The 15,210-nt window shown below is 41.4% G+C and overlaps 4 protein-coding genes across 9 annotated transcripts in view; all 4 read right to left on the reverse strand.

Annotated features, from left to right (window-relative positions):
• Positions 1–15,210, reverse strand: part of LOC112220813 (protocadherin alpha-C2-like) — a 211,359-nt gene that overhangs the window by 156,112 nt on the left and 40,037 nt on the right. Inside the window, exon 1 of one of the 6 annotated variants that reach the window (XM_042302983.1) lies at positions 6,989–9,367. The exons of the other annotated variants lie outside the window; for them this stretch is intronic. Within the exon in view, the coding sequence (XP_042158917.1) occupies positions 6,989–9,352 (2,364 nt within the window). The 5' untranslated portion in view covers positions 9,353–9,367. Of the gene's footprint in view, positions 1–6,988; positions 9,368–15,210 lie in introns of those variants that run through there. 6 annotated transcript variants of the gene reach the window in all.
• LOC112220495 (protocadherin alpha-8-like) lies at positions 658–3,194 on the reverse strand. The gene has a single exon (XM_042302832.1). The coding sequence runs from the start codon at positions 3,031–3,033 to the stop codon at positions 658–660; it is 2,376 nt and encodes a 791-aa protein (XP_042158766.1). The 5' UTR covers positions 3,034–3,194.
• On the reverse strand, positions 3,779–6,328 carry LOC112220496 (protocadherin alpha-3-like). The gene has a single exon (XM_042302833.1). It carries the CDS (start codon positions 6,155–6,157, stop codon positions 3,779–3,781), a length of 2,379 nt encoding a protein of 792 aa, XP_042158767.1. The 5' UTR covers positions 6,158–6,328.
• On the reverse strand, positions 9,747–12,692 carry LOC112220814 (protocadherin alpha-3-like). The gene has a single exon (XM_024382711.2). It carries the CDS (start codon positions 12,561–12,563, stop codon positions 10,116–10,118), a length of 2,448 nt encoding a protein of 815 aa, XP_024238479.2. The 5' UTR covers positions 12,564–12,692; the 3' UTR covers positions 9,747–10,115.

The raw sequence follows: 15,210 nt of genomic DNA on the forward strand, positions 1-15,210 counted from the left end.
GGGCGGACTCAAAAGTATGGCCAATAGATTTCTTTCATAAGCATTATTTTACTTGCGCACTGACACCATGCGTTTCCACCTCATATTGCAGGATTTCGTAGGGTAATTATACCCTTTACGAACCATTACTACCCCAATACCGAGTGCTATTTCGAAACAGAAACGTGCAAAAAAAATACAACAATATTAAAAACCATTGTTCTGATTAGGCAAATATGAGACATGAATGGAAAAGATCTTTATGAGAAGTCAGGGTGTGTATGTTGACGTTTAGAAAATGCTGCTAATATAGCCTTAGTGAATCTATAAATGATCGTTAACCATTCGAGGAGAATTTTTGCCAAAACGAAGATGCAGAATGAACTCTGCAATGTTTCAGCACCATGGACAGCGAAACCACAAAGTGCAGTGACTTCAGAAGAGAAAAAACCGTAGGACAGGACCCTCTGAAGCAAAACGAATATTGCTAATACACCCATTATTATCATAACACAGACAAGTGCATGTTCTGTTGTCACCTACAATACTGGCAATCATATTTGACACTCCATAAGCTATACTCATACATTCAACCCCTTAGGCACAGATCCTGTAAGCATCAGGAATATCACTTAGAAAATACTGAGAACCAAATAGTTGCTACTCATGGCAAAGTGGTCAAAATCTTACCTCTCTAGACGCAAGTCTACTGTGTTCGGGTATCACTAGAGTATTTCCATTGCTGCCCGGGACAATTGTAGAACCTATACTCATTCTGGGTCCAACTAACATGTACCGATTGTCTCCGGATCTGTACTGGATGCTGTGGCACAGTGTCCCGTCGTAATTTGTATCTTGTAAATACTTGGGCGAATAGTCTGTGGGTTTGGAGCACTGCATTGCAATCAACACGATGATACTGATGAGAAAAAGCGTTGATACTGACCCCAAAGTAATGATCAAATAAAATGTAACGCTGTTCTCCTCCTCGTCTTTTACTGAACTTTTAACATCAGAAGCTGCAAACGCCTCTTTGGGCTCCACAACGTTGATAATCACAGTAGCTGTTGCTGACAGTGAAACGTTCCCATTGTCTTTTACCAGTATGACCAGTTTATGCTCAGCCTCGTCTGTCTCTGTGAATGACCGAAGTGTCCTTATCTGTCCTGTATAGCGGTCCAAAGCAAAGAGACTGTGGTCAGTAACTTCCTGCAGTGAAAATAATAACCAGCCGTTATATCCTATATCAGCGTCATAGGCTCTCACTTTAGTCACCAAATGGCCTGCGTTCACATTACGGGGAATCTCCTCCACACCTTCAGCGGAACCGTTAGGGCTGACTGGATACAAGATCACTGGAGCGTTGTCGTTCTGATCCAGAATGAACACGTTTATTGTGACGTTGGTGCTTAGGGACGGAGTTCCAGAGTCTGTAGCTACAACTTGGAATTGGAACGTTTTTAACCTTTCAAAGTCAAAGCTTTTTAGAGCCAAAATGTTCCCATTTTCCAAGTTTATGTTTAGAAAAGATGCCCATTTGTTCTCCTCGACACTGTCTCTCAGAATATGATATGAAATAAGAGCGTTTTCATTTATGTCACGATCTGAGGCACTGACGGAAAATACTGAGCCTCCTTGGTCGTTATTCTCAGTGACATAGAAAGTATAAGGACTCAGTGAAAATTCTGGACTGTTATCATTCACATCTGATACAACAATAATAATAGTCTTTACAGATGACAAGGAAGGCTGGCCTTCGTCTTTGGCAACTATTGTAAAATCGTATTGAGATACTTCCTCTCGATCCAGCGGTGACTTGGTGACTACAGAGTACATGTTGTCCTGTAAAGACGGCATTAGTTTGAAAGGGACGTCCTCACGTATAGAACAGATAACTTTCCCATTGAGACCAGAGTCTAAATCATTAACACTTATAAGAGCGACAGTGGTTCCGGATCTGGAATATTCGGGGATTGGCTTAGAAAAGGATGTCACCTCTATTTCAGGTGCATTATCGTTGAGATCAACTATTTTTATTTTTACGCTTTTGTAAGTTGTCAAGGGAACGGCTCCCCTGTCCGATGCTTGTATATCAATTTCATAGCGATCTTTAACCTCATAGTCTATCAGTCCTTTCACAATTACTTCACCAGTATTAGTGTCAACATCAAATAGATTACGTAACTTACTATTTACATTATTACCAAAAGAGTAAATAACCTCACCGTTCAAATCATCATCTATATCCGTAGCGTTTACTTGTACAACTGTCGTGCCAACAGGGGCATTTTCATTCAACATTACAGAGTATGACTCTTCGTTGAAAACTGGCATATTATCATTTACATCTAAAACGTCGACAATTATGTTGATAGTACCAGATCTAGGAGGTATACCTCCATCAATAGCTGTGAGCAGAAATCTATGGGTCCTCGTTGATTCTTTATCTAGCGGTTTCTGTAGATTTAGAATAGGAATTTTACCATCTTCATCTCTGTCCATAACCTCTAAACGGAAATTATCATTGTGGCTGAGTTTATACTGTTGAACAGAATATATTCCACCGTCTGGGTCACGCGCTGTTTGTAGCTGAAATCGGGCTCCCGGCAATGCGGACTCAGAAATCTCTAACCGTTTCTCTTTATCTGGAAAGCTGGGCGAATGGTCGTTAACGTCTAACACCTCCACCGCAACATAATGAATCTCCAGCGGGTTCTCGAGAACGGTTTTCAGGTTGATCAAACACACGCTGCTCCGTTCACACACCTCCTCTCGGTCTATTTTTCGGTTCACATACAAGATGCCGTCATTCTGGTTTACCTGGAAAAGGGGATCGGTCGAACCAGACACGATTCGAAATCCCCTTTCCGTTAAGGTGCTTAGCTCTATACCCAGATCCTTAGCTATATTCCCCACGACAGTTCCTTCCTTAACCTCTTCAGAGATGGAGTATTTTATTTGAGCTGAAGCCCCGCTCCAAAAGAAAATCAAAGCAACTAATAAGACGACCCACTGCCGTCCCTCCAGCCATGCCCCGCATCCTCTTTGTTCCATGTTTTCAAGATAAATAACAATAATCCACAGCACTTCCACTATTCCTTCATGGTGACAGTTGCCTATCCATTATATAAACAATTATTACCAAAGCTCATTATCCAATAGTGTTTTCAGAATATACAATTGAAATGTTATTCTCCCCACGAAGCTCACGACTGTGTTCCTCCTCCAGCGACGGAATAAGCTACGAAACCAGCACGGGAGCGGACTCAAAAGCATGACGACAATTGTTTCTATCAGTAGCGTTTTTCTAGTTGGGTACTGACACCATGCGATTCTACCTCAAATTACACTATTCTTGAAGCTTACTAATGGAATCTTGACTAGATAAATAAACGTGACTGCAAAAGTTGTACTGTCTAAAAAAAGTCAGCACACATAAAACAAACCATTGTCTTCAGGCGACCATAGAGCAAAATGTTGCCTACTCACGTAATGCAACAACAGCGAAACAAGGAAATACGAATGAAGAAGAATAAAATATCCACTTAAACGAGCATGTATTATATTATATATGTTATTACGTTTTGGCAAACTTTTACCAGTCAACAGCACGTTGAACAAAACAGTCCTGAGAGCAATGGCTCTATCATCGAAACTGGGAGATCATGTTGCAGCAAACAAAGCTCTTGCTCAATAAAAAAAAGTACTTCACACATTACCACATAACCCTTTTTGGTCGATGAAATATCAGCCTGAGAGGCTTTCAAAGAAAATTGCATTTTAAAATGCGAGGTCATTTTCAACTTCTTACCTCTCCAGAAGCTCTCCTCTTGTGGTTGGGTAGCACTAGAGTGTTTCCATTGCTGCCAGGGACTATTGTAGAACCTATACTCATTCTGGGTCCAACTAGCATGTACCGTTTGTCTCCGGATCTGTACTGGATGCTGTGGCACAGTGTCCCGTCGTTATTCACATCTTGTAAATACTTGGAGGAATAGTCTGTGGGTTTGGAGCACTGCATTACAATCAACACGATGATACTGATGAGAAAAAGCGTTGAAACTGACCCCAAAGTAATTATCAAATAAAATGTAACGCTGTTCTCCTCCTCTTCATCTTTTACTGAACTTTTCACATCAGAAGCTGCAAAAGCCTCTTTGGGCTCCACAGCGTTGATAATAACAGTAGCTGTTGCTGACAGTGAAACGTTCCCATTGTCTTTTACCAGTATGACCAGTTTATGCTCAGTCTCTTCTGTCTCTGTGAATGACCGAAGTGTCCGTATCTGTCCCGTATAGCGGTCCAAAGCAAAGAGACTGTGGTCAGTAACTTCCTGCAGTGAAAATAATAACCAGCCGTTGTATCCTATATCAGCGTCATAGGCTCTTACTTTAGTCACCAAATGGCCTGCGTTCCCATTGCGGGGAATCTCCTCCACACCTTCAGCGGAACCGTTAGGGCTGACTGGATACAAGATCACTGGAGCGTTGTCGTTCTGATCCAGAATGAACACGTTCACTGTGACGTTTCTGCTTTGTGACGGAGTTCCAGAGTCTGTAGCTACAACTTGGAATTGGAATGTTTTTAAAGTTTCAAAGTCAAAGCTTTTTAGAGCCAATATATTCCCATTTTCAGAATTAATACTAAGAAAAGATGCCCATTTGTTCTGCTCACCACTGTCTCTCAGAATATTATATGAAATAAGTGCGTTTTCATTTATGTCAAGATCTGAGGCACTCACCGAAAATACTGAGCCTCCTGGGTCGTTATTTTCAGTGACATAAACAATATAGGGACTCAGTGAAAACTCTGGACTGTTATCATTCACATCTGATACAACAACGCTGATAGTCTTTATAGATGACAAGGAAGGCTGGCCTTCGTCTTTGGCAACAATTGTTAAATCATATTCAGATTGTTTCTCTCTATCCAGTGGCGACTTTGTGATAACAGAATACATGTTATCTTGTAAAGACGACATTAGTTTGAAAGGTAAATCTTCAAGTACTGAGCAAATAACTTTCCCATTGAGACCAGAGTCCAAATCATTAACACTGATTAGTGCGACTGTGGTTCCGGGTTTAGAGTCCTCGGGTATTGCATTCGAAAAGGATGTCACCTCAATCTCAGGCGCATTGTCGTTGACGTCAACAAGCTTTACTATGACGCTTTTGTCGGTTGTGAGGGGAGCAAGTCCTTGGTCTGATGCTTGTATATCAATCTCATATATATTATTTTCCTCATAATCTATCACACTTTTGACTGTTATTTCACCAGTAATTGAATCCAAAATAAAAAGCTCCCGTACCTTTCTATCTACTTCATTACCAAATGAATATCTAACTTCACCGTTTGCACCTTCGTCTAAATCGGTTGCGTTTACCTGAATGACAGTTGCACCGACAGGAACATTTTCACTAAGCCTCACAGAGTACACGTCTTTAGTAAAAATGGGGGAATTGTCATTAACATCCAATACCTCAATCTTTATTTCGCTGGTGCCAGACCTCACTGGTTTTCCTCCATCCAAGGCTGCAAATAATAACACATGGTTCTTTGTAACTTCCCTGTCTAACTGCTTCAGTAAAATTAAAAACGGTATTTTACGGTCTTCACCTCTATCTTTAACTTCTATACGAAAATGGTCATTGTCACTGAGTTTATATTGTTGAACGGAGAATTGGCCACTGTCTGAGTCGCGCGCTGCTTGTAACTGAAATCGCGCTCCCGGTAATGCAGATTCTGAAATCTCTAACCGTTTCTCTTCCTCTGAAAAGCTGGGAGAATGGTCGTTAACATCTAACACCTCCACCGCGACATAATGGATCTCCAGCGGGTTCTCTAGAACGGTTTTCAGGTTGATCAAACACACGCTGCTCCGTTCGCACACCTCCTCTCGGTCTATTTTTCGATTCACATACAAGATGCCATTATTCTGATTTACCTGGAAAAGGGGCTCGGTCGAGCCAGACACGATTCGAAATCCCCTTTCTTTCAACGTGCTCAGTTCTATTCCCAAATCCTTAGCTATATTCCCCACTACAGTTCCTTCCTTAAGCTCTTCAGCGATGGAGTATCTTATCTGAGCAGAAACTCCGCTCCAAAAGAGAACCAAAGCAACCACGTAGGTGACCCACTGCCGTCGCTCCAGCCATGCCCAGCATCCTCTTTGTTCCATGTTTTCAAGATAAATAGCAAAAATCCACAGCACTTCCACTATTCCTTCATTGGTGACTGTTGTCTATCCATTACATCCAGAATATGATTAATACTCATTATTCGATAGTGATTTAATAATGTCAATGTTATATCTTATTCGCTTCACGATGATGCACAACTGTATTTCTCCAGCGACTGAATAAAAGCTACCAAACCAGCAAAAGGGCGGACTCACAAGTATGACGAGAGGAACTCTACCAGGAGCGTTATTCTAGTTGGGTACTGACACCATGCGATTCAACCTCACATTACACTGTAATTCAATCGTATTACGGGTATTTGGACGTATCGGAGGAAACGTTAGCTTACAGCATCACTTGTATGAATATAGAAAGTCAGGATACACGTAATCTCATTCACAGAACCCTCCGACGAAATGCGTAATAGCCTGGGGACGAGGTTAGGCTAGACATCACAAACCATTATGGAAAACGCCTGTTTATGAGAACATAAAACAACACTCAAGTATGCAACGAGTGTCCAATAGGACATAGTGTTGAGAAAGATGTATACAATGAAAGAGGTCAACCTTCACCTGGCAAACAGCGGTTTGAACTTCACAGCGTTTCAGCACCACTGTCATTGACAGCGACCAGGACCGAGAGCAGTGGATGCGAATGAACTGCCAAGGTACTTCCATGAACGAAGTTGAGGCATAGTGTTATACATCCAATAACCATCTGACTACTTGATAGGCCTGCACTATGCAATTATAATCAAGACAATTTACAAGCTCGGGAACACTATGAGAAAATGGTCGGTAATTATAGAAACGTATTTAATGTCTTACCTCTCCAGAAGCTCTGCTCCTGTGTTCGGGTAACACAAGAGTATTTCCATTGCTGCCCGGGACTATGGTAGAACCTATACTCATTCTGGGTCCAACTAACATGTACCGATTGTCTCCGGATCTGTACTGGATGCTGTGGCACAGTGTCCCGTCGTAATTCGCATCTTGTACATACGTGGAGGAATAGTCTGTGGGTTTGGAGCACTGCATTACAATCAACACGATGATGCTGATGAGAAAAAGCGTTGAAACTGACCCCAAAGTAATGATCAAATAAAATGTAACGCTGTTCTCCTCCTCGTCTTTTACTGAACTTTTAACATCAGAAGCTGCAAACGCCTCTTTGGGCTCCACAACGTTGATAATCACAGTAGCTGTTGCTGACAGTGAAACGTTCCCATTGTCTTTTACAAGTATGATCAGTTTATGCTCAGTCTCTTCTGTCTCTGTGAATAACCGAAGTGTCCGTATCTGTCCTGTATAACGGTCCAAAGCAAAGAGACTGTGGTCAGTAACTTCCTGCAGTGAAAATAATAACCATCCGTTATATCCTATATCAGCGTCATAGGCTCTCACTTTAGTCACCAAATGGCCTGCCTTCACATTGCGGGGAATCTCTTCCACACCTTCAGCGGAACCGTTAGTGCTGACTGGATACAAGATCACTGGAGCGTTGTCGTTCTGATCCAGAATGTACACGTTTATTGTGACGTTGCTGTTTTGTGACGGAGTTCCAGAGTCTGTAGCTACAACTTGGAAATTGAATGTTTTTAACGTTTCAAAGTCAAAGCTTTTTAGCGCCAAAATGTTCCCAGTTTCAGAATTAATATTAAGAAATGATGCCCAATTGTTCCCCTCACCACTGTCTCTCAGAATATGATATGAAATAAGAGCATTTTCATTTATGTCATGATCTAAGGCACTCACGGAAAATACTGAGGCGTCTGGGTAGTTATTTTCACTGACATAGAAATTATAGGGACTCAGTGAAAACTCTGGACTGTTATCATTCACATCTGACACAACAACGCTGACAGTCTTTATAGATGACAAGGAAGGCTGTCCTGCGTCTTTGGCAACTATTGTGACGTCATAATGAGCCTGTTTCTCTCTATCCAGCGGTGACTTGGTGACTACAGAGTACATGTTGTCCTGTAAAGACGGCATTAGTTTGAAAGGGACGTCCTCAGTTATAGAACAGATCACTTTGCCATTGAGACCAGAGTCTAAATCATTAACACTAATTAGAGCTACAGTGGTTCCGGGTCTAGAATCCTCAGCGATTGCGTTAGAAAACGATGTAATTTCGATCTCAGGCGCGTTGTCGTTGACGTCAATTATCTTTACTAATACACTTTTCTCTGTTGTCAGGGGAACGGGTCCTTGATCTGATGCCTGTATATCAATCAGATAGCTATCTTTTTCCTCAAAATTGATTGGTCCTTTAACAGTTATTTCACCCGTTAAGGTGTCTAAATCAAAAAGTTTCTTCAGCTTGCTCTTCACATCATTGCCAAATGAGTAAATTATATCCCCGTTTACACCACCATCTAGATCGGTGGCGTTTACCTGAATAACCGTTGTGCCTAAGGGAGAGTTTTCATTTAACATGACAGAGTACACATCTTTAGTGAATAGAGGTGTGTTGTCATTAACATCCAATACATCTACAGTTATTTCAATTGTTCCAGATCTTGGTGGTTTTCCACCATCAATAGCAGTGAGGAGTAATGTATGGCTTCTTACAGCTTCTCTATCTAGTGGCTTCTGTAAAACCAAAAATGGCATTTTGCCATCTTCACCTCGGTCTTTTACCTCAACACGGAAATGGTCATTGTGACTAAGTTTATATTGTTGAACGGAGAATGGACCTCCATCAGGGTCATGCGCAGCTAGTAGCTGAAATCTCGCCCCCGGTAACACGGACTCTGAAATATCTAACCGTTTCTCTTTCTCTGGAAAGCTGGGAGAATGGTCGTTAACATCTAACACCTCCACCACGATATAATGGATCTCCAGCGGGTTCTCTAAAACGGTTTTCAGGTTGATCAAACAAACGCTTCTCCGTTCGCACACCTCCTCTCGGTCTATTTTTCGATTCACATACAAGATGCCGTCATTCCTGTTTACCTGGAAAAGGGGCTCGGTGGAGCCAGAAACGATTCGAAATCCCCTATCTTTCAAGGTGTTTAGATCTATTCCCAAATCCTTAGCTACATTCCCCACGACAGTTCCTTCCTTGAGCTCTTCTGAGGTGGAGTATCTTATTTGAGCAGAAGCCACGCTCCAAAAGAGAACCAAAGCAACCATGAAGGCGACCCACTGCCGTCGCTCCAGCCATGCCCCGCATCCTCTTTGTTCCATGTTTTCTAGATAAATAACAATAATCCACAACACTTCCACTATTCCTCCATTGGTTACCCTTGTCTATCCATTATATTAGCCGAATACCAAAACTATAAAGCTAACACTAGTTTTATTCATGTACATTTCAGGTCTTATTCTGTCCACGATGCTGGACGACTGTATCCTCCAGCGACTGAATAAGCTACCAAACCAGCAAAGGGGAGGGTTCAAACTATGACGAGAAGATATCTACCAGGGATATTACTCTAGGTGGTTACTGACACCATGTGATTCCACTTCAAATTACACTATCGTTTAAAACTTTAAATTGTATTTATCCTATATTGAACTCTATCTTGACACAATACATACGAGAGAAAACGTTACTCCAACGTTGTATGGCTATGGGAAACATGGATACACTTGAAATCAAATCATAATGGTATTTACAATAAATAAATAATTATTCAAGAATGCAACAAGTGTCCACAAGTATATACGATCGAGAAAGATTCATACAAAGTAAGATGAAAGCTTTTGGGTGATGCGTTAACTTTACGTGAGATTATGACTTCATCGCTTTATGGCAAATATACTGTACAATGCGCAACGTTTTAGCACCACTACCATGGACAGCGACCATCCCGAAGAGGCTGTGAATGAGTTCAGGTGGGAGATAAGGTTATTGCATACAACCCTCTAACTAAAAAACAACATTCTTGACACACTCACAGGGTCATTTTGGTCAATTAAGTATTGGCCTGAAATGTTCATGTTAATGTCATTGGTCAATGCTTGGCACAATACATTTGAAGGGTATTTTTCCATTTCTTACCTCTCCAGAAGCTCTCCTCCTATGGTCAGGTAGAACTAGAGTATTCCCATTGCTACCCGGGACTATAGTAGAACCTATACTCATTCTGGGTCCAACTAACATGTACCGATTGTCTCCGGATCTGTACTGGATGCTGTGGCACAGTGTCCCGTCGAAATTCGCATCTTGTAAATACTTGGAGGAATAGTCTGTGGGTTTGGAGCACTGCATTACAATCAACACGATGATACTGATGAGAAAAAGCGTTGAAACTGACCCCAAAGTAATGATCAAATAAAATGTAACGCTGTTCTCCTCTTCGTCTTTTACTGAACTTTTAACATCAGAAGCTGCAAAAGCCTCTTTGGGCTCCACAACCTTGATAATCACAGTAGCTGTTGCTGACAGTGAAACGTTCCCATTGTCTTTTACCAGTATGACCAGTTTATGCTCAGCCTCGTCTGTCTCTGTGAATGATCGAAGTGTCCGTATCTGTCCTGTATAGCGGTCCAAAGCAAAGAGGCTGTGGTCAGTAACTTCCTGCAGTGAAAATAATAACCAGCCGTTATATCCGATATCAGCGTCATAGGTTCTCACTTTAGTCACCAAATGGCCTGCGTTCACACTACGGGGAATCTCCTCTATACCTTCAGCAGAACCGTTAGCGCTGACTGGATACAAGATCACTGGAGCGTTGTCGTTCTGATCCAGAATGAACACGTTGACTGTGACGTTGCTGCATTGTGACGGAGTTCCAGAGTCTGTAGCTACAACTTGGAATTGGAATGTTTTTAAAGTTTCAAAGTCAAATTTTTTTAGCGCCAGTATATTCCCATTTTCAGAATTTATGTTTAGAAAAGACGCCCATTTGTTCTCCTCGCCACTGTCTCTCGGAATATGATATGAAATTAGAGCGTTTTCATTTATGTCAGGATCTGACGCACTCACGGAAAATATTGAGGCACCTGGGTCGTTATTCTCCGTGACATAGAAAGTATAGGGACTCAGTGAAAACTCTGGACTGTTATCATTCACATCTGATACAACAACGCTGATAGTCTTTATAGATGACAAGGACGGTTCCCCTGCGTCTTTGGCTACTATTGTTAGATCATATTCAGACTGCTTCTCCCTATCTAGTGGTGACTTGGTGACTACAGAGTACATGTTATCTTGTAATGACGGCGTTAGAGTGAACGGGACGCCCTCACTTATAGAACACATAACTTTTCCATTGAGACCAGAGTCCAAGTCATTTACACTGATTAGCGCGACTGTGGTTCCGGGTCTAGAATCTTCGGGGATTGCGTTAGAAAATGATGTCACCTCTATCTCAGGTGCGTTGTCGTTCAGGTCAACAATATTTACAATGACACTTTTGTCCGTTTTAAAAGGAGCAGATCCCTTATCAGATGCCTGAATATCAATGTCATAGCTGTCTTCTATCTCAAAATCGATCCCTCCTTTTACAGTTATTTCACCGGTGTTGATATTCACATCGAAAAGCTCACGTAATTTCCTATTCACATTATTACCGAAGGAGTAAACTATCTCACCATTTGAACCTTCGTCTAAATCCGTAGCATTTACTTGTACAACGTTTGAGCCAATTGGAGAATTTTCGTTCAGTTTTACAGTGTATGACTCTTTAGTGAAAATAGGCATATTATCATTTACATCTAAAACGTCCACAATTATTTCTATAGTCCCAGACCTTGGAGGTTTTCCGCCATCAATGGCAGTAAGTAGTAATTTATAGCTCCCTGTAGTCTCTCTATCTAGCGGCTTCAGTAGATTCAAAACAGGAGTTTTCGCATCCTTGCCTCGGTCCTTAACTTCCAGACGAAAATGTTCATTATGACTGAGTTTATATTGTTGAACAGAGTATTGCCCGCTATCTGGATCGAGTGCAGCTTGTAGCTGAAATCTCACGCCTGGTAACACGGACTCTGAAATCTCTAATCGTTTCTCTGTGTCGGGAAAGCTGGGAGAATGGTCGTTCACATCTAACACCTCCACCGAGACATAATGGATCTCCAGCGGGTTCTCTATAACGGTTTTCAGGTTGATCAAACACACGCTGCTCCGTTCGCACACCTCCTCTCGGTCTATTTTTCGATTCACATACAAGATGCCATTATTCTGATTTACCTGGAAAAGGGGCTCGGTCGAGCCAGACACGATTCGAAATCCCCTATCCTTCAAGGTGCTCAGATCTATTCCCAAATCCTTAGCTACATTCCCCACGACAGTTCCTTCCGTAAGCTCTTCAGCGATGGAGTATCTTATCTGAGCAGAAGCTCCGCTCCAAAAGAGAACCAAAGCAACCATGAAGGCGACCCATTGGCAACGCTCCTGCCATGCCCCGCATCCTCTTTGTTCCATGTTTTCTATATAAATAACAATAATCCACATCACTTCCGTTAATCCTCTATTGATAAGACATTTCTATCATTACATTCCGAGTAGGATCACTGCTCATTATCCAATAGTGTTTTAAGAATGTACATTTGAGATATTATTCTCTCCTCGATGCTGCATGACTGCTCCTCGCAGAGCGATTGAACAAGCAACGAAACCAGCAAGGGGGAGGACTGAAAAGCATGAAAATCATATCTGTAAGGAGCATTTTTATAGTTGGGTACTGACACCATGCGACTCTACCTCACATTGCACTATCGTTCAAGTGTATTCATGTTTCCATTTCAATATTGAATGTTGTCTTGACACATAACACATATCAGAGAATAGGTCACTCCAACAGATGCATGGGTAAATAAAATCAGGATAACCATGACAAACCATATCTTCAGAAGAGCAACTAAAACGTTCCTCATGAATGCAACAAGTGTCCCACAAGGAATAAGGAAGATTTTAAAAAAAAGAGGATAGCTACTTCACTTGCGTTTGTATGTTATTCCTTTTTGGCAAAAATACGTAAGGGCAAAGGGGTGTTGAACAGCAAAACATTTCAGCACCACTATCGTGGAAAGCGACCAGCTGGGAGTGGCAGGCTAATGCGCTGGTATATGAGCCCGCTACTTCTGGTGTGAGATCATATGACAGCCAAAAAATCTCTTACTGCCAAAAACATAATTTACAAATTCACAATACCATTTTGGTAAATTAAAACAATTACCTGAAATACTTCCAAAAGCAATGAGAATAGTCCAAATAATTTTAGAACTCAAGCATATCCCACTTGTTGTATCCACATACAGTGCCTTGCGAAAGTATTCGGCCCCCTTGAACTTTGCGACCTTTTGCCACATTTCAGGCTTCAAACATAAAGATATAAAACAGTATTTTTTTGTGAAGAATCAACAACAAGTGGGACACAATCATGAAGTGGAACGACATTTATTGGATATTTCAAACTTTTTTAACAAATGAAAAACTGAAAAATTGGGCGTGCAAAATTATTCAGCCCCTTTACTTTCAGTGCAGCAAACTCTCTCCAGAAGTTCAGTGAGGATCTCTGAATGATCCAATGTTGACCTAAATGACTAATGATGATAAATACAATCCACCTGTGTGTAATCAAGTCTCCGTATAAATGCACCTGCACTGTGATAGTCTCAGAGGTCTGTTAAAAGCGCAGAGAGCATCATGAAGAACAAGGAACACACCAGGCAGGTCCGAGATACTGTTGTGAAGAAGTTTAAAGCCGGATTTGGATACAAAAATATTTCCCAAGCTTTAAACATCCCAAGGAGCACTGTGCAAGCGATAATATTGAAATGGAAGGAGTATCAGACCACTGCAAATCTACCAAGACCTGGCCGTCCCTCTAAACTTTCAGCTCATACAAGGAGAAGACTGATCAGAGATGCAGCCAAGAGGCCCATGATCACTCTGGATGAACTGCAGAGATCTACAGCTGAGGTGGGAGACTCTGTTCCATAGGACAACAATCAGTCGTATATTGCACAAATCTGGCCTTTATGGAAGAGTGGCAAGAAGAAAGCCATTTCTTAAAGATATCCATAAAAAGTGTTGTTTAAAGTTTGCCACAAGCCACCTGGGAGACACACCAAACATGTGGAAGAAGGTGCTCTGGTCAGATGAAACCAAAATTGAAATTTTTGGCAACAATGCAAAACATTATGTTTGGCGTAAAAGCAACACAGCACATCACCCTGAACACACCATCCCCACTGTCAAACATGGTGGTGGCAGCATCATGGTTTGGGCCTGCTTTTCTTCAGCATGGACAGGGAAGATGGTTAAAATTGATGGGAAGATGGATGGAGCCAAATACAGGACCATTCTGGAAGAAAACCTGATGGAGTCTGCAAAAGACCTGAGACTGGGACGGAGATTTGTCTTCCAACAAGACAATGATCCAAAACATAAAGCAAAATCTACAATGGAATTGTTCAAAAATAAACATATCCAGGTGTTTAGAATGGTCAAGTCAAAGTCCAGACCTGAATCCAATCCAGAATCTGTGGAAAGAACTGAAAACTGCTGTTCACAAATGCTCTCCATCCAACCTCACTGAGCTCGAGCTGTTTTGCAAGGAGGAATGGGAAAAAATGTCAGTCTCTCGATGTGCAAAACTGATAGAGACATACCCCAAGCGACTTTACAGCTGTAATCGCAGCAAAAGGTGGCGCTACAAAGTATTAACTTAAGGGGGCTGAATAATTTTGCACGCCCAATTTTTCAGTTTTTGATTTGTTAAAAAAGTTTGAAATATCCAATAAATGTCGTTCCACTTCATGATTGTGTCCCACTTGTTGTTGATTCTTCACAAAAAATACAGTTTTATATCTTTATGTTTGAAGCCTGAAATGTGGCAAAAGGTCGCAAAGTTCAAGGGGGCCGAATACTTTCGCAAGGCACTGTATATTCAATGGATATGCTTGAGTTCTAAAATTATTTGGACTATTCTCATTGCTTTTGGAAGTATTTCAGGTAATTGTTTTAATTTACCAAAATGGTAGTGTGAATTTGTAAATTATGTTTTTGGCAGTAATAGATTTTTTGGCTGTCATATGATCTCACGTTGAACCGAAGTGGAATAGAATTTGAATTAACGTCCGTGCCCAGTAGGATG

This window comes from Oncorhynchus tshawytscha, linkage group LG21 (genome assembly GCF_018296145.1).
Source record: "Oncorhynchus tshawytscha isolate Ot180627B linkage group LG21, Otsh_v2.0, whole genome shotgun sequence".
NCBI lineage: Eukaryota > Metazoa > Chordata > Actinopteri > Salmoniformes > Salmonidae > Oncorhynchus > Oncorhynchus tshawytscha.